This window comes from Serinus canaria, chromosome 4 (genome assembly GCF_022539315.1).
Source record: "Serinus canaria isolate serCan28SL12 chromosome 4, serCan2020, whole genome shotgun sequence".
Taxonomy (NCBI): Eukaryota; Metazoa; Chordata; class Aves; order Passeriformes; family Fringillidae; genus Serinus; species Serinus canaria.
Genome location: NC_066317.1, coordinates 18,244,150 through 18,264,278, shown reverse-complemented (window position 1 = coordinate 18,264,278; position 20,129 = coordinate 18,244,150). Strand labels below are relative to the sequence as shown.

The window sequence follows — 20,129 nt, the reverse complement described above, 5'->3', positions numbered from 1 at the left end:
TGTCCCAGGTGAGTGTAGAAAGACTTCACCCTGTGAGCTACAAGGCAGTGATCAGTATTCCTGAAATCCCCCTTGCTGGGACATGAGAGGAAAGGGTCATTACCTGTAATTCCATAAAAAAGATACCCCACATCACAGGCATCCAGAAATCATTAACACACTTAGCACCAAAACCTGCTTACCAACTAATCTACATGTCTTAAATGACTGGAGAAAAAGGTACCCCTAGGAGGGCTTCTGTGTCTGAGAATGAGAAAATGAGGAGAAAAATCCCTAATGGATGTGTTTGAAGAAAAAGGTGATAACTATTTAAATACGTATTCTAGCTGAGGAAAATGCCACCTGAACACTGCTTCATTTCACTCAAAATACTTCATGGCAACAGAGGTGCAGTTTACAAGTAACAAGCTCACAAACATCTTAGGAGGGCTTGAGACCTGCCACCCAGTAACACCCTTGGTCCTGCAGCTCTTTCCAGCAGCACTAATTTCACCCAGTCCCACTGCCAGTGCAGAGACACAGCCAGGTTTGAGGGTGGTAACTCAGTTTAGACACACAGCTTCCCACTTGGGCCCACAAGCACCCAACTATAGCACTGCTTTGGCAGTCTGGTTCATGTTCATTTACATACATATATATATATAAATGAGGGAGCCTATTTTTATCTGAGAGCTCTAAACAACCAGCAGCTGTAAGGGCTGATCAAGGTCAATGACAGCCAGCAGACAAGGTGTCCCAGCAGCACATGTGACTCTGGTCTCTTCCTCTCAGACACCCAGCAAGACAAACATTACCTGCTGCACCGTGCCCAACACACCCCCTGAGCTCACACAGGTGTGTTTCTGCAACTTCAAGGTCCAGAATTAAAGCTGCTGTTGGAGAGGATCACACCATCAAAAGGGGAGCAGGACAAAGCCATCCCCTTCTCCAAGGAAAACCCTTTGATTTATGAACCCATCACTTCACCACTTCACCCCTGCTGGAAGGGTGCACTGAGACTTGGCTGTCAGCCAGTGCACCTGAGCTCCTAAAAGTGGTCCCAAAGTCACCAGCCAGCCCTGCTTCCAAAGCTGCTCCCTGCACACTGCCAAACACTCCAGGGGACATCATGAGTCCAACAAAACAGCAAACATGGACAACGTGGGGTGCTGGGGCATCCACAGCAGACACTGTTTTGCTGCCTGCAGCCATGTAAAACACTTCCCTGGGAAAGCAGTATTTGCCACAATAAGTCTTATTTCCACAGGAGCTGACCCTGAATCACTGAAGCACCTTGGGGAGGTGACAGAAGACTCCAGGGACCAAAGATTAGCATCAGGAGCTGGAGGAGGCAGGATTCTGACCACAGCAGTACAGCAAATGGAGAAAGAGTACCTTGAGGTATGTGGCTGTGGCAAGGACTTCACACACTGGGACACTGAGAGGACACCCAATAGGTCTGGAAGAAATTCCAGGTTCTTTCAGTCCCCTCTGGCTCCACCTGAAGTTTAATTTGGCAACACAAATGTGACCTTGCTCTACGTGCCATCCCAAGAGACAAACAAATACCAACTTGTTTTGAAAGGCTGCCCTATGTCACTGAAAGCCTTCAGTGACTGCACTGCTCACCAATGGAACAGAGCACAGCCTCACCTGGACTTGCTGCATAACCACAGACAGAAAAAAACCCAAGCCTGCCGTGGAGATGAAGCTCTTTGCCTTTAGAAAGGTACATGTATGGCCCATCTTACCACAACACATTCCTAAGACCCTGTCAATAGCAGTTTGCCTGAAAAGTCATGAAGAAAAGTAAATGCCAAATAGTTTTAAGTTTTATACACTCAGACATGTTTCTTCCCAGAGATGGAAAAGAGCCAGCCTTCTCCTGGGATCACAGGCTGCCCAGGCAGTCCAACAAGGGTCCCAGGTCACTGTCAGTGGCCAAGTCACTGAATGCACCATCTCTCAGCTTACATGGGATATCAAAACATCTATCTGACAACTACTTCTCTGTTGAACTCCCACCAAAATATTAGATGTTTTAGTGGTTGGTATACATTTAACTTCCAAAGCATCACAACACCATTATTCACTCCTAAGAGAGGATGTACCACTGCACTGAGATGAAGAGTACAAAAGGTGAAGTTTATTCTTGGCATTGTGTCTTGTGTAATTGATGAATAAAACCAGTCAAGTGGGGCTTAACAGGCACAATTATCTACAAAGCTAAGCAGAACAAAACCCTGAAAGCAACAGGGAAGGGCTGAAGCAGGTATGCAATACATTGTTTCAACACCTCTTAAACTTTCAGAAAACAAACAGAAACTCCTAAGTTCCAAGAAGTAGACACTGAAATACTCTTTTCCTCCTGAAGCTGTCAGCTGTCTCAAAACAGCACCAAGGCTTAGAAGTCATTTATCAGTTCTTCCTATCTGCTGGAGCTCCAGCTTTGATTTCTCTCTTCTGCCACTTTAACTTGTGGATCTCCACAGAAATAGGTATACCAAGGTATACTTGACTTTTTCTGGTTTTAACCCTGTTAGATCTTTTCATAAAACACACTGCAGTAGAGAATGAGGCACAATGTTTTCAGGACAGCCCATCTGTGAATGGTGACAGGCCAGCTTCCCAGGACTGCTCTTGTGTTTTCTTGCTTTCAGCAAAAGTTGAGATAAGTGGAGTATGTTTCTGCAACTCAACTTTCTGACAATCAGTGCATTTAGCTTGAAGGTTTGGGAATGGCAGTAAGGCTGGGACAAGAATGAAAACCCCTGACAAGCCCACCATCAGTCCATAGCTTCCCTATTTATAAAACAGGGCCCATCCTTTGCACCTATATCTTTGGAAGGCTATACAGGATCTTCAGTGCCTGCAACTGCTAGAAGCACGAAGCACTCACTAAGACTGCTCTAATTAGAATGCACAGGCAATGAATGATTAATTAGCTTTTGTACTCCTAGTAATTTTATCAGAGAGTTGGTACATCCTGCCTATGCATAGCTTCCAGCTGCTCACAAGACAGGCTTTTGCTAGAGGATGGGGCAAAATCCTTCAGCCATACGTGTACCAGGATGTACAGGAACAGCACCAGATGGTTTCTACTGCCTGGAAACTATACAGAAACAAACAGCCCTGAGGTTACACCTTCAGTGGCAAAATCTGCATTTCTGGTCAAAAGAAGCTGTGTCTTGGAAGCATTTCAAGTGATTCCAGTCTGCTTGGACATCTGGTCAAAACTCTTCATCAACTCCCCAGCTTGAAAATAAGCAACTCAGAGCATTTACTCTTCTTTGTTGTTGGTGTCTGCAAGGAAAGTGCTCACAGATTCTCAAAAATGTCTTACCACCTTTACCTTGCCCAGATAAGAGATGATGATAGAAACACAGGGAACAGAGAAACAGGTAAGCTAAGGTAAGAAATTCCTCTGGGTTAAATGCTAGCAGCTTGCAAGTCTGGGGGACAGATGAGCCAATTTCTTTGCACTGCCCTGCTTGTTAATATCCACATCCACGCTGAGGATGTGCGAGCGTTGTGCAACCCAGATCTAAAAATCAGAAGTGTGAGATACAATGTTTCAATGCATAAGGCAGCTGAATATTCAATCAGACACCAAGAGTGACCTAAATTTCACCTGTATAATCATTCTACTCTCTGAATACTGAAAAGCCTTAATTCTTATAGGAAAGGAGCAGAGTTCTCTCCTTTTGGAGATGAATTGCACCAACACATTAAACCCTCTAACAAGGTGACACTAACAGCATTAGCACTTTGGGAAGCATGATTCAACAGCCAAAATCTCCATAAAAATCTGCTACTGCCTTCAACAAGCACCACAAGAAAATCAGAAAAACATCGTGGCCCAAACTGATCAGTCACCACCATTTCACTAAGCCACTGTATAAAAAGCAAGTAAGAAACAGTGAATCCACCAAATGCTCAGACAAGATTTTTATACACTAATTAGTAAATTTCAGCTGACTCCCCATCTCCAATGGCACATCCCAAAGACATTTCTGCATATGGATAGCATGGCTCTACTCCTAGGCTGTGATGAGCTTCATTATTTCAGTCCTATAGAAGCAGCTGAATATCAAAACATTTCTAAGTGCTTTAAAGAAACTGGAAAAAGAGAAAACCAATGTGCAACAATCAAAATGCTTGCAACTGAAAGAGCACTATGAGAGAAGGTATCTTCCTCCCCTTATGAAAGTTTCTCCTTTTCTTGTCAGCATAACTTCCATGTCCCAGCTATTCACAGTTTTTATCAGTTAAATAGCAGTAACATACCAGCTATTTAACCAGTAGCAGCACAAGTACACTCACCAGCTTTTCCAGGAAACATCATCCCCAGTGGAAGTGTGATTCTGCCACTTGGAAAGTGGTAACTGGGGAGGGGGAAATCATGATGTTTTGCCAAGGCCTTTCTGCCCCCTCCCCTCTCCCTTAAAGCTCCCAAGAAGGACCCTCTGATTTCCCTCTGCCCACTTGCAACTCTGACCACCTAGGCATCCCACACTCCAGCTGTCACAGGAAACATCTGGAGCCCTGGAGCAGGACGAAGAAATCGGACTTTATAAACCAGTTCAACTAAACACAGACTTTGCAAAGCTGTCATGTGCTTTTTGAAAACATAATCTAACTCAGCCAGCTAAAACTGCTCCTGTGGCTTCACCACCTCTGCAGGCTGTGGTTTGTCAGCAGTAAAAGCAGAGGGAGGTGCACAGGGAGGAGGCTGGGGCTGTTGGACAGTTTCAAGAACACACCTTGGTGACTCTACAGCCTCTGGCACAGCCAGGCAGATGAGACACACAACACGTAGACAGCTGGAACGGCCCTGCCTGGCACCAGCCCTGCAATTTCACCTCCCTGCTCTTTGCAGAGCCTCTCTGAGAAGGCATCACATGCTTGTTGCATCTTGTGCTCGGACTATGTGACACTATTGCACACAAGGGTGTGAGAAATGCTCTGCTCTGCACCTGCACAGCACCAGACTACAAGAGCAAAGCCCATGGGGAGCCCACATCCCCACCACATGTGAACTATCCTCGCTACCTGCCTGCTGCCCTCACCTAAATACAGCTGCACACCTCATGCTCAAACCTCTCTTAGCATGGGAAAAACCTCTGAAGTATGGAGCAAGCAATGTTGACATCAAAATGGAACATCCTCTGACTTTCAACACTTAAGTTTACCATATCCATCAAGAAGGCTGGGTTTTACAAGTCCAGTTTGCAAATCTTGAGGTCCTCCTTTCCTGAACTCGTTGAAGGGTGCTATGCTTGCAGCAGAAAGCAGAGCACTAGGAAGAAAAGCCTGATCAGAGAGACAGACAACAGCAGCACTGAAGCTGATAAGACTGATAATTTGGCTACAAGGGAGGAAATGTAAACAGAGAGTAGACTCACTGAACAAAAAGTAAGTGTGGGGGCAGACAGCAAAGGACAGAGCACAGACCAAAGCAGGTGACACTCCCCCAGAACATGGCTGATCACAGCAGTGGAAACACAGTCCATAGGTCAAGGCTGAGAATTTCCAAGCAACAAAAAGATTCTGCAGTTGCCTTTCATCCAGGGTCACCAGTGATTCTTGATGGTTTACCTGCATGATACATGTGGTACTGCTCACTCATTCATTTAGCATGGCTACTTACAGTCTTAAAATCTGAGAGAGGCTGGCTCAGTTATTAACACTGCCTTCCCTTTCTAAGGCTGTTTCTGGTCATGTCAAGGCAGGAATGCAAGAGCAAGAAGTGAGAGGCCACCCACCCTGTGACATCCCAGGGTGTCACATCACATACGCTTTGCCAGCTACTCCCCCTCACAGCTGTGAGCAGACACCTACCCTGAGGAAGAAAAGCCCTTCCTCAGGCACAGACAGAAATCCCTCCCCACTTTGCTGCCTTTTGTCTAGAGGACACAGCCTCTCTGAGGAGCTACAGATGCAGACTGGCATGGGCACAGACAGCTGGAGCAGGCTCCTGGAAAGGGCTGCTCAGACACAGAGGGCTCCAGTCTGGCAAGCATCAGCTGGCAGAGGGAAGAATCCACCTTCAGACCCTGGAGGTAAACTAGCAAGGATAGTTCTTCCAAAGAAATAAAGGAAAACTTATGTTCAGAAAATCCAAAGAGACCCATTTTCCTCCTCAGGTTATGGCAGAGAGCTGTAAAGGTGGTCATTCAGCCAGGCTTGCTGGCCACTGGCAGGCAGCACAACAGCTGTGGCTGGTCCAGGACCACTGAGAAACCCCCAAGGTACAACATGCACACCCCAGCAAACCCCACAGCTCCAAGGCAGCAAGTGCAAGGTGGGCAGGATGCACTAAACCTTGGCATGACAGACTGAGGATGGATACCCGAAGTTTAAAAGGGAACCAGGGAAATGGGTGCCTAGATGCCAGATTTGATGGGCTGGTACTACCCACTGCAAAGCTGAGACATTTGAGAATCTCACTTGTGGCAGGCCCAGGCTTTGGTTGAGTAATGCGATTTTCAAAAGCACTTGATTTGCTCCTCACTCTGTTCCCATTTATTTCAGTCTTGCAGTGGTCTGTATGGGAGCAAGACAAAGCCATATTTCTGAAAAGCCACACCTGCACAGTGCACACTCAGCAGAGCACCTCTGTCCTTGCTTTCACAGGCACTCCCATCAGCTTCACAAATATTGCTCAAAAATATGTTACGGCAAACAAGCATGGAAAAGGGGAGGCAAAGGATGCAGTCCTAAGAAACATTTTTAAAAAAATTAATTTTATCTACTGGGCATTCTGAGAAAATATATGAGCATCTGTAGATTCCTTTTGGTAAGTTTTTAAAGGCAGGCAGCTGTTTAAAAGGCAGGTCAGGTGTTGAAGAGAGTGAGCATGTCTTACCAGCTCTTTTCAGCTACCAAAAATACTTGATTTCTGATAAGAAGCTTCACACAGATCTTTGGCAAAAAGTCTTCTTTCCAGTACAGCTTAAGGAAGAATATTGGGCTGGCTGAAGATAACTGAGTCAAAATCAACAGCCACCAAACTACTCAAATCTCTCCTAGAAGCTGTGACTCCCAGCCATACTTACCTTAACAAAGTCATCACTTTTGTCCAGCACAAACAACTATTCTGACTACAAAAAGGTTGGGGCATTCAGAAAACTTGCAGCTATCACCTCCAGCTTCTTCCCTGCCCTCTCCTTTAACTCACCACACACAGCTACCCAAGCCATTTTATCCTGAACACATCCTGCAGCTTCAGCATGGTGCAGGAAAGGGGCCACCCATTAGTGCCACACACCGTGCCAAGGCTGCCTGCTCCTTCCAAGCCAGGCAGGCAGGCAGCCTTCACTTCACTGGCAGGCTTTTACTTCAGCTGCACCTTCAGAAAGCCTCTGAAGGGTATGCATGGTGCAGGAGGGACAAGTAACAAATGCCACAGAGGTAAGTACTATTTCAGGTTGCCAAATTGCCCTACAAAACCCCCAGTCAGAAGGCAAAAAACTGCAGCTTTTTCATTCTTACTGCAGCTCTGCCTCTGAGGTAAAGAAGCATTAAAACTGTCTCTCCTGTCCTCTCTAACAACAGATCATACTGACTGTAAAAAAAACTAGTATCTTGCTTCCCTGGGCTCATCCTTGTTTTTACCTCTCAGCAAAATGAAATCAAAAGAGGAATCTGGTGGTTCTAATAATACACGTGTATTTAGAGATGAGACTTCAGAGTTGCATTTGAGAACATCTTACAGCCATTTTAGGTGCTGAGTAGATTTCTCTACTGCCAAGAAATCAAATTTTTACTTGTTTAGGCCCTCCTAAGAGCCTTCTCTCTCCTCAGTGTAGGTTCTCCTAGTCCTGCAGTCTCAGAAAATACTGGCACAAGTCAGTTCACATGATCAAGACCACACAAGTTTTAAAACAACCCCTACTATAAATATCTGGCATATTCAAATCCTTCAGCCAGCCAATTCAAGACAGCACAGGCATATTTGAGGTATCTCAGGGAAAGCACCTCCTTTACTTCTCATTCAACCAAAGACCAATTGTTTCTAAATTAGGTTAATTCTAAATTCTGACATCTAATTTTAAAATCATTCTGAAGCCCAGATGGCATCAATTCAGCTGAAATTGACTCTCCATAAAGCAAATCCACTGCAGCCAGGAGTGAAGGCACAGCAACCTGAAACAGCTCGGTCAGATCCTGTGATCGATCAAAGGAGCAAGAGGGATGAGTACAAATGAACATACCCGACTTCTGCAAGGGGTCACCAGTTTAATTATCTTTTTTTTAAAAAAAAAAACATTTACAATGAGTGCTGAAACATAAAAATACACAGCTCTTTGTCTGCAACCTGCTCATGACAAACACAAGCCCTGCCACCTCTCCTCCAGAGCTACCAGGACCTCGTGGCTGACTCGTCACCCACCGGGAAGAGGCTAAAACAGGAAGATCCACACACACTGTCCTTCCAAGCAGGTGGCACATCTAAATTCTCAGCTGTTCCAGGGCTTATGACTAACAAGCATGCTGCCCTGACCTGAACACTGAGCTCTCTGCTGCTGTAATCCTGTGCTGAGGCTCAGGACGAGTGGAGTAACATCTGAAAAGAAAGGCCACTCAGTTCAGAGAAATCCAGAAGATGTGGATCACCTAGGCTGGTTGGTTTGTTTGTTTTGGTGGTGGTTTTTTCCTGCTTTCTGAAAGAGAATGAACATTATGATGATATCTCTATCAGCAGCTATGAGCAGATAGATTCCACAATGCACAGAAAGGCAGTGCTCCCCTGCAAATTTGCATCCAGACAAGGAATTTGATAAAAAAATCATAGGTTTGTCTGCTGTATCTTACCAGACAAAAGGTTTGAGGCAAATTTGCTTGAGACATTGTTCTGTAACTCTCTTGAGACATTAGCTACCAAAGCCCAGGTTTTCTCACTAGCAGAAGTCAAATGAAGTCCAAATGACCTGAACAGAACAGATCTCTAGAGCTGAGAACAAGTTTCACATCTCAGACTCGAGCAGGTTTTGAAAGCTTTACAAACTACTAACAACCAGCTAGTTGTTTCACGTTCTGTAATTCCACCCAGACCCCAAAAGAGCCTTTACCTTAGGTACCTCAGCCTGTCTTTTGGTCTCCAGCATGCAGACTCAGAAAAAACACTTATCTAAGAATCATCACAGGGAGCCAAGACATCATGGCAGACCTGAAGAAAATCAATCCAAGAGAAATTACAGGACTGAAAAAGGCAAGATTTAGATACACTTATGAAGAATAATTTTTTTTTCTAAAACTACTGCAGTACAAAATTATTGTTTCCCATTAGAGACATACTGTATGTTATTGTAATCATCTGATAAATTTCAGGAAATCAATGCAAACTCAGACTAATTTTGCAAAACAGCAGGTTCAATACTTCACTACCAAAACTGCCAAGTTGCTTCTCCTAAGACATGGACAGAGACTCCGGAGACTTCAAGGGCATAAGAACAGAAGTGAGAATTAGGGCAGGTCAGACAGAAGCTTTATTAATCATGGTCCTGGTGAGAGAACGCTGGAACAGCATTCCTGCCCTGCTGCATCCCTGCCAAGTGATTGCAGAGACACAAACTACAGAATGATTCTGGGAGGAAAAGGAAAAAAAAAGAGGCGAGCAAAAATGATCAGGCAAGTATTAACAAAGCCAGATATCCACCCCTAAGAGGGGTAGACTCTTCAAGTACCCTGCTAATCACCATGAAGAAAAAATGAATTGGTAAGCAGCATGACAATGTCAGAAAATGGCTTGTGGTAGAGCCACGGGAGTGCCACACCTGGTATCACCCTGGTATATCAAAAGGAGAGAGTCTGAAACACTTAGAAGCAGTTAGCATTTAGTCAAAAGGCATGTTCTTTTAGGCTAAACTTCTTAGGCATCCTAAATATTAATTTTAGCACCTCAATGTAAAATCCAGAGGAAAGGGCAATTCCAGAAAATAAACCTCCACTGACTTATGCTCTTTCAGTGGCATAAGTCAGTGGAGGTTTATTTTCTGGAACTCCCCCAGTAATTTCTGTTCTCTGTAGAGAGGCATGAGAATCACTCTGCCAGCTGCTATCCCCCTCTCCACATCACATCCACAAGGCCAGCAGATGTGACCATAAACACAGCTTTTAATTAACATGTCTTCTTTCATTTCAAAAGGTGCCCTCTAAAGGGCTCCTCCAAGAGGAATTGCTGAAAGAATTCTGCACCACCGTTTGACATTTTCATGTCAAACACGAGCAGCATGAATGAGAAGCAAAATTGAATAGTGAGAAATAAAAGGGAGTTTCCTCTCAGGGAAGACCTAGGCAGCAGGAAGGGGATCACTCCACCCCTAGGAAATCAATGCAGCCTTCGCAAGGCTCAAAACCCCCTGCACAGTTTTGTGTCTCTGTGTTACTCTCAAACACAACCAAGGCACTCTGTAGAGCCCTGAAAAGCATTTCTGAAGTCCAGAGGAAGCACCCCAGGGCTGTCTGTAAGGGACAGTCAGTATTGTGTCATAGCCTCCTACATCAGGAGATGGAGCTCACTTCCAGAGCTGGGCAGAGGTCCCACTTGCAGCTGCCCTCACAGGCTTGACAGGACCAAGCCACAGGGCAGGAAAACCAAGAGACCTCAGCCCACACTGCCCTGTCCAGCAGAGGCTGGAGAGATGCAGCTCCAGGACTCCCAGATCCTGGCATTTCTCCCAATTTCTCCTGCAGACTCCTCCTGACAGTCTTCTCTACCATTTCCTACAGCTCAGGACCCTGTGTCCCACACAGGCATCTTCATCACCTATCAGGCATGGCTTCATTCACAGGCCCACAACAATGGAAAACAGAACAGATCATCTTCAACAGGCCTTTCTACACAGAAGGTATAAGGTTTATACCATCTTTATCCCATGCAGAGGAAGTGGCGGTGAAAGAGGAAGGCTTGATTCTTCTCATTCCCATTTGCAAATGAAAACTAAGAAATTCAGCTCCCAGTGCTGCAAGACAAAGCACAGAGGAGAGTGTAATGGGGCTCTCCCCCAGCTTGCTGTAACCATAAAGGCTGCTGCGACTGTTCACTGTGAGCTAAAAAGAGCAGCTGTTCCTTGCTTTACAGCACGTCCCTCCCACCTGCCCCAGCCAGCAGAAATCCCACTGGAGGCACAGCCAGTAATGCTATGTTGAAACACCATTTCTCTGGGATGGCCACAGGCTCCTCGGAGAGCAGCACTGCAGAACCTTTTTCAGAAAAAAAATAAACCTGTAGGATAACTGGGACGTGGTTTCACACCTTGGTGACAGACCCTAATTTAAGGGGAGGAAGAAGGGCACTTGGGATCAAACACAAAGAACCTTTCATTTCTATTTCAGAAGCTGAGACTGGCCCTCTTCTGCTGGTCTAGCTGAAAGCAGGATTACCTAGCTGAGAGAGGTCTACACTTGAGCATTCAGGATTCATGGAGTCCATTTCCAGCTCTGATCTACTGGCTGTGAATCCTCCCTTTTCACCAGCAGCTTACACTTGCTTAATTTTATGGGTATAACAGCAGCATAGCCTGAAGATGTTTCTCAGAATATCTCTGCAGCACTCAAAACAGCACTGAATTTCTGGGGCCTCTGCACTAGTCTTGAGCTAGCTGGGTGATTTGCAGGATGAAGTATCTTCGGCAGTCTGAGTTGAATATTCACTAGGCTTGGCTTCCTTTTACCAAGCATCTCATTTATATCAGGGCCTAAATTTACACTTCCTCAGAAGATGTGCACAGAGAGGACTTCAGCACTCCTGCTATTCCCAATCTCTTTATCTTTCCTAGAAACTACTAGTAGGAAAAGCAAGAGGGCAGATTCAAGGTGAACTGCTCAAATCCAGCACCCTGGCCATTCAGCAACCAACACCTGCCAACTCATTTTGAGAGAGAGAGACAAAAGACACTGACAGAGGAAAGGAACAATAGGGTCAGTCAGGTCAGATGTGTACATACTGCATGGGGAACTGAGGATATTTTGCATACATCTCTCTCTATCATGCAATAATAGGTGACACTAGAGAAGACACAATCCCTACAGAGAGCAGCCTGCAGTTTGAGGAATTTTTGCTCTAATTACCCACAGCACAGGACTTTTCTATTATGGAAACAGAAATACCTGTATCTTTTTCACATACCAAAACCAAGAAGTTAATGGAAGGTAAACTGGAAAGCCAACATTCAAAAGAGTCCAGAAGAAAGGCTTCAGGGTTTCTTCCAAGAACAACTTACAATTAAAGCACTCCCTCACCCTGGGAAGGAGAGGCAGTAGCTGCCTCAGTTCAGCACTCATGAGTTCTGTCCATCAGAAGACAATGAAGAAGATGCAGTCTGGGGAACACAACACTAGAGTGACCTTCAGACTAAGAAAGCATAAAGGAGTGAAGGCACAAGTTGACAAGGCATTCTGAAAGCAGGAAACAAAATTTACAAACCCTCTTGGCCAAACACAAATTTATTCTCCACAAATCTACTCAACACAGATCCACTTGTACTCTTTGGTGTAAGTGAGAAAATTCCCAGCAACAGCTGAGTAAGAATGGGCATAACAATGCAGTGCAATTGGAAAGACAAAGCAGAAGACACTTGTGACTCATGGGCCTCTCCTCCTTTTCATAAAGGGACAACATAATGCCAGATAACAAAATCTGCCCTGAGACCATCTGTGCTTGCCTCTCTTTTGATGCATTTCCCAGGCGAAGCGAGCAGACCTGTCTCCTCACCCGTGCTGCTCAGCTTTAGCTTTCCAGAGCCAGCCAGTGTTATTCAGCATCACCACTGTGTTATGTGACATGATTATCAGCTCTGCTGGCTGCTCCAGCTCTACAGCAATCAGCACAAAGCAGCTTTCATAATGCTCTCAGCCCACCAGCCTCGAGACAGTTTGAAGAGTGTATAAAAAGCAGACTTACCTGGCTTGCTTCCTTCACAGTCATGCCCCAGTTGACCTTTGGTGTTCAGGCCACAGGTATACACCTCTCCACCTTCCAACAGGAACACAGAGTGGTTTCCTCCACATGCCACCTCCTTGACATTTCTGTCATGGATGAACCCATACACCTGTGGTTCAGGAATGATGACCTGGAGGTTGCTACCTATCCCAGGCTGTCCATAAGACGAGTAGCCCCAGCATAGCATTTTCTCTCTTTTCAGCAAATCATGTATCCTTCCTGGGCAAGAGAAACAGGGAAATGAGTGTGAATGAAGCAAGTACACCACAAATGATCCTACAGAGATCCAGCTGTTCACAGCAGGAGGTGGAAACAACCAGAAAAGGCATTTCCTGCATGACTGTCAGGTTTGTGAACTGTCAGTAAACCATTACGCAGACAAAGCGTAATCAAGACAGCTCAGCTGTGGTACTGAATCAGCACCTTCATGCCTTGGCCATCTCCATCTGCAAGGCAGTGGAAATGTTCTGAAATCCAGGAGACCGAGCTCTTACACTGCAAAATTGCTCTGCTTCAAAAACCAAATCTCAAACTATGCCCCAAACCAACTGTAATGCTATTCAGACTAACAGGTCCAAATCTGAACTTTGAGAGTGTCATATTTGAGACCACTTCTACATAAATCTTTAAAAATTACGTCCAGGCTGGTTAGACTAGCCCTGAACAGAATAACACAGGTATTTGTAGTGTACTGGCCAATGCAGAAATATGTTATTTCTGATAAAAACAGATTAAAGAGTACTTTGCTCAACTGAACACAGTCTTGCAACCCAAATTTGTGCATGCACACACACACACACTGAACTTGAGCCACACACTGAACACACACACAGCCCTGAATTGCAGCAAGAATTACACAAGAAGCAGCAGCTCACGTGGAGCAGCACGTTGACAGCTTGGCCCTGACAGCAATGGACAGGTCACATTGCTGCAACCTGCCAGCATTCAGGAGTTATCTTCTGTGCAGTGCTCAGTGAAAGTCAGGGATTTCAGAGTGGGGTAACATGGGAAAGCAGAAAATACAGCAATGTAAAAGGAATTACTAGGCTTGAACTTGATAAAGACAACAGGATGCTAATGCGTAAAAGCTGGGGGAAGAAAACCGTATTCCATAAGAAGCACGTGAAAGATTTTAGTAATGCTCCTTTGGTTGTTTTTTTTTTTTGTTGTTGTTGTTGTTTGGTGGGTTTTTTTTGTTTTCTTTGGGTTTTTTTTTGTTTTGTTTTGTTTTTTTTTTTTGGTTTTTTTTTTTTTTTTTTTTTTTTTTTTTTTTTTTTTTTTTTTTTTTTTTTTTTTTTTTTTTTTTTTTTTGCAAAGGGAAGGAGAAAGGTAAGAAAATGAAAGATCTGAGACATCAAGTCTTAGGACACACCATGCCAAGTTTTAGCTAAGGCAATTTGCAGCAGCAGCATTTACTAACATAGCCCAAGATAGAAAAGCAAAGGGTAACCCCTGAAGTGCTGAAGATTCCTTCTCCCACTCTGAGCAGACAGGAAACACGTGCATTTGGTTTGTTTCCAAAACCTGGTGCTAATTCAAGCTCTAGGCATTAGCAATAAAGCCTTTCCTAATCTAAGCCCTAAGACACGGGTGTTCATCTCTTGCCCTTTGCCTGTCAGTTGTGGTCACTTCCACTGAGGCACAACTGAGCTGGAAGGGGAAGGGAGAGGATTGGATTTTCCAGTTAGTACTTCATCAGTGGTGCAATTTCCTACCACAAACTGTTTCCTAGGATCTCTTATTAGGTGTTTTAAAGCAATGCAGGACCCCGTTTATCTCTAGCAGAGCTTCTTCCTTCGCAGCATAATTCAACTCATTCACACCCACACGTGCTTATCACTGGCCAGCTCCAAAGCATGCAGAGGAAAAAGCAGGAGCCTTTAACCAGGCTCTGCCTAGTTAAAAAAGCAGGAGCATACCAGGTTCTGGTTAAATCAGTCATGGTGTACACTCTGTGTTTGGTTGCCCTAAGCACAAAAGCCTGATGGAAGACACCCTCTATGCTGGCTATGCTAAGAATAGGAATGCCGTGGGACACGAGAAAATTGAAGTGTGTGCATGTGCTTTAAATGTGCTTTAAACAGCTACATTTAGAGTGAACTTCATGTTCTATCACACCACCAAAAAAACCCAAACTAAAAATGCATGAGCTACACCCTGAAGGTGGCAGGGAATCGTTTCAAAACTAACACTGGAAAGGCAGAAATCTGGGACTGCCATTTCTCTCAGCCTGGGGAACTGTGTGTTACAAAGACACAAGCAGCACCCCTGAAGACCTAAGGATCACTAACCTGCTAGGATAAATAGATACTGCCTCTAAGGTGAAAAGATTTCACCACTATACGACTTGAACTACAATGACATTGTACCACATGAGCTAAATATTAATTTGGGATACCTTCTAAAAGAGTACCTCAACAGTCTGCTCCCTAGAGACTACTGTCATCTTCCCTAGTGCTAGTTTCTTTTAGCATTTAAAAAATGCTAAAAATACATTAATTACTTTCCTTGCGTTCATATTCCACACAAGAATTTGCTGCTAATGGGCAAAGGAATATGATGTGAATGGTAAGAGATGGGTTTTTCTTCCAGTTAAGACAACACTACTGAAACAGGAGGAGTTCAAACTCCCAGTAATCCATATAAACACTAGGGTGATATTCCAGAGTTCAACCCTCCATTGAGGAGGTACAGGCCAGATTTTCTGAAGCTCCTCATATTTAACTATCCCTATACTAGATAGAGTAAATCTGGTTTCCACTAGTTCTTTTTAAATCATCTCTATGGACTATGCCATCTCTATCTACTCCTATCTTCCAACATTTTGCCAATAAATCTCTGTGCAGCTCAGTTTCACAGAAACAGACCAACACTTTCCAGAGGAGAGCAGAGCAAAAAACACAACCACTCACAACTTGAGTGTACAGGCACAGCTAAATATTTCAAATGGCTTGGTGAATTTACTTATACTGAAGACATTTTTAAAAACATAACTTTAAGACTTTTTTTCTCCCCCTAAAAAAAAAAAAATGCTGGAGGTCTTAATACATTGTATGTTCAAGTAGGAGCTGTGTCCTGAAACACAAGGAGACTTTAAATAACAATTTCACACTCTGTTTCCAATCCGGTTAAGGCAGTTACTCTTCTCTGACAGTAGCAGAGGAAGTAAAAGTGCATGTGCCACTGCAAGCTACCTCTACAAACTGCATACCTTCCTCATACTAAAACAATGACATAAGAAGTTTCTGGTGTAGGCAAGCACTAACAGACACGTGCCTGCACATACACATGTATGGATTAAACATATGGTTCATATCCACTTATCTGAAATTTTCTGTAAGTGATTAATATTCCTAATGCCCAGCTCAACACACCTTAAAAAAGCTGAATTTTTATCTTTGCAGAGCAACCCTTATGGGAGAGACAGTTTTTCTTAAATGCATCAGTTAGGGATTAAAGTTCAGACTTCCTTTTAAAAATTGGATTGCAAAAAGCACAAGAACTGCAATACCCAACCACATAACCTATTCCTGCTCTTCAGAAATCCCAACGCAGCCAGCTGCATTCATGTTTCAGAGATACGAACAGATGCAATGCAGTAAAGCCAGGCATTTGCAGAGATTCCCCACACATAAAAAGGAGAGGGGAAGATATAACACCACATCCTCAGACTCTGACATTCCAGGAATAATTCTTCATCAAAACAGCGAAGGATGTACATAGCACAGCCAGAGCTAGGAAAACCTCACACTGTGAGGAATATTTTGAGGAAATCTATTGTGGGTGGAAGACTCACCCTCTGCTATAATAAGGCTCTGCTGACATACTAAGTATATACCCTTTGGTGAAAAAACAGCCCCCGTGGTTTGGTAAAATAATAACACTGCATATATGATCATGACAGGACACATTTTGTCTTTTTCCTTTTTCTTTTCCTCTCTCTTTTTAAAAGCTCTCATGTCATGCAGAGTCTCTCCTCAATATCACAGGAAGATATTCTAAAGCCATTTCCACTCAGCGCCCTTTCCGGGGAAGTCACCTAGGTAAATATCACGATCGCAACAAACAACACACTCAAGGCTCAATGCTCTCTAAACAAAGAGATCTGCCAACTGGCAGGGCATGAATAAACAAGTTTTTCCTTCCCTCTTGTTTATGAGATTTCAGATAACGAATGTGTTTCTTCTACCAGCATTGCTCAACAATGACGGAATTTACTGCCTCTTTCTGCCACCAAGCCTCTAAGCCCACTTTCTTCTTCTTTTTGCCTCCGTTTCAGGCTAACTCAATGTCCAATGTAAAGCAGGTTACAGAGCAAGAGAATACAAGGTGCAGCAGCAAATGAGTAAAGGCACGAGCAGAGTATTTCCACTGCACAGCCGCATACCCTCAGATGGAGATGCCCACACAGAAAACAGATAAAACAGATAAAAAGAGATACCTAAAATCAACACGACAACCCCCCCGCCATCACCTCCATTTTGCAACCCCACTAAAAACACCGCTCGCTCCCTGCCTTCACCCCGGACACCCCGGGCTTCTGGCGGCCGCTTCCCACGCCCAGAGCGGCGCTTCCCGGCGGGCACACACGGACCCCGGAGCGGCAGCAGCCCCGTGCCCACCCCGCAGCCAGGTGATGCTGCAGCAGCGGCAGCGGCGCCGAGCGGCTCCTGCCGCAGCCCCGCGGCCGCCCCGGGCTGGAGCCGCCTGGAGGCTCCGCCACGCCCGAGCCCCGGCTCCCCCACACATGGCCTCGGTACCGGGAGCGGCAGCAGCCGCACCGCGGGGCCGAGCCGTCCTCACCCGGCACTCACCGCCGCCAGCCCCGCCGCTGCCGCCGCGGCGACGAGGAAGTCCCGGCCCCGCTGCCGCCGCCGGGAGTGACGCGCGGCGCGACCAATGCGCAGGGCGGGCCCAGCCCCCGGCGGGCGCGGGGAGGGCCGGGAATCGGGAATCTCCTTTTCCCGGGGCCGGGGCACGGTGTCGGCTTCGCGCTCGTGGTGGGGGCTCGGCCACCCCTGGCCTTCCCAGCGGTGCTGGAATGGCGCGGGCGGGGCGCTGGGGACAGGCGGCCCCCGCCCGCTGGGCTGCGGGGCTTTATCCTTGCCGATCGCTCGCCGCTCTAAACACCGCAGAAACCGACGGGCCAAGTTAAGAGCATTCCAGAATTTAAGCTGTTCTAAATGAAGGTCTCAAGGGAAAGGCAGCTTTCCCGTGTTTGAGAACGCGTTAAGCACGAGATGTCACTTGCTCATAACAATAGTCAGTTTCTCCCTAGCCTGTTTCTTCTTCCTTTTATGTGGCCTCTGGTCATCTGGGAGGTTCATTTGTTTATGAGCTCAAATTTTATAGAAAGTTTCAACCTCAAAAAAACGTTTGTTGTCAAAATCTCCGTTGAGCGAGAGGGGGAGAAAAAAAAAATAAAAGCGGCCAATGAGCAAGCAATTATGTAACTCCCAACTACTGATTTTCTGGTTTTAGTGCCATCTATTAGAAAAAGACTGTGCTCCACAAGAGCAATGCACAAGCTGGATCCCATTCAGACCACCAAAACGACAGTCAATGTTTGGAGCAAACCTCAGACAGATGTTTGCAAGGGCTCAGTATGGGGGACCCTGAGGTGTGTCCAGTGCCATAAGTATTTGCGGCCCTTTTGCTGCATCTCTGGCAGTTTGCAGTGTTTGTGCATTTGGCAGAAAATGTGTGACAGGTCAGGTGAAAAATCACCTGTATTTGCATGGATCATGCGTGTTTAGAGTAAATAGCTACTCCAATATAAAATTACACCTGTCATGTAACATCTTTGGGTTAACTAGTGTTACAAACAGCTTCTGGAATAACTGAAAGCATACATAGAGGAAAACATACTTTTCTGTGTTTGTGTTTGTTTCTGTTTTGTTTATTTCATCGTCTGGAGACCTTTGCAAAATAGATCATTTCCCTTTACACTCAGTTTCCTCTGTTTCTGATTGCGTAGTCAAGGAGGAGAAGGTACACACACAAACAAACAAACAAAAAACCAAAACAAACAAAAAAAAGAAAATAATGGAGAAAAGCCTGGAGTTTGTGTGAGGGAGACAGGAGTCTTTTGTTGAAACCAAGTTTTAACTGGTTACATTTCAGCTTCCTGGAGAACTTTCAAGGCTGTTCTTGCACTTGTCTACAGGTGATGCTTAGCTTAGATGAGTGGCCTAAAAAAAATGTTGCTGCAGGTTCAATATACTTCTGCTGCTTGTGTGAAGACTTTTGAACTCACAGCTGAATGTGATGCTCACTCATCTTATATTCTCCTGCATATTTTATAACAGGCACTGCTTGAGAAAATGTAGACACAATCCAGTGTCCAAATTAATTTCAGAAAATCAGAGAGAGGAGTGCACTACTCTGAAAGTCTTTATGTAATGTGTGTATATATATACACACACACATATATAAAAGCAGAGATTATTTAAGGACAACTTAAAAATAGCCTTGAAAGTGACTCTGGGCTTTAATCTCCCATGTGATGTTGCATCATACATAATGAGAAGGAAATACCTCCAGGCTCTAAATAAACCTTTTATCATTTAATCTCTAATGGGTTATTTTGAATTCCAAAGAGAATACATCTTTTTGTGCACTTGCACAGCACAGAAGATCACTCTAAAGCTTAGAAAACCATAAAAAGGGAAACAACAGCCAGGAGCAGGCTGATGGAGAACAGCAGGCTAAGCTGCCAAAACAGAAATCTGTGGTGGTGTGGCAGCATCAGCTGGACGTGAGATGTGGGCAACACCTTGGGTTTCTGCCAGTTCCCTCTTTCCACAAAAACATACCAGAGTAGTGCTTTCCTCAGAGGATGTAAGCAGCCCTGTGACGTCCTTCTTGTTCCAGGGGGGTGAGGGGGACAGGGGTTAGGTCTGAGCAGGCCATGTCCCCTTGCTCCCCTCTGCTGGGAGTTGCTGTCCTCTGAAGTCCTATTTCCCCTCTTCCAATCAACACTCCCATACCATCTGCTTTCCTGTGCTGCCCTGGTGCTTCTGGTGAGTGCTTGAATTTTTTTTTTTTTTTTTTTTTTTTTTTTTTTTTACTGATTACTATACTATAACTTAAAAGGAAACTTGCCTTTTTTTTTTTCTTTAAAGTAGGTAACAATGTCATTCTTCATCACACAGGAAAGACTGACTTGTTCAGCATATACAATGCATCTCTTTGAAACAAGGTT

General features: G+C 44.9%; 1 protein-coding gene across 5 annotated transcripts in view; it reads right to left on the bottom strand.

Annotated features, from left to right (window-relative positions):
* Positions 1-17,814, bottom strand: part of HERC3 (HECT and RLD domain containing E3 ubiquitin protein ligase 3) — a 44,630-nt gene extending 26,816 nt beyond the window's left edge. For 4 of the 5 annotated variants that reach the window (XR_007777532.1, XR_003946066.2, XM_030238904.2 and 1 more), the window contains exons 1-2: positions 17,740-17,814; positions 12,887-13,144 (exon numbers count right to left, since the gene is read on the bottom strand). Coding sequence is in view for 3 of the 5 variants with exons in the window: in XM_030238904.2 (XP_030094764.2) it covers positions 12,887-13,112 (226 nt within the window). In the remaining 2 variants the exon portion in view is untranslated. Of the gene's footprint in view, positions 1-12,886; positions 13,145-17,728 lie in introns of all 5 variants that reach the window. The other variant, XM_030238905.2, reaches the window with a different exon arrangement.
* Between the last annotated feature and the right edge of the window lie 2,315 nt (positions 17,815-20,129).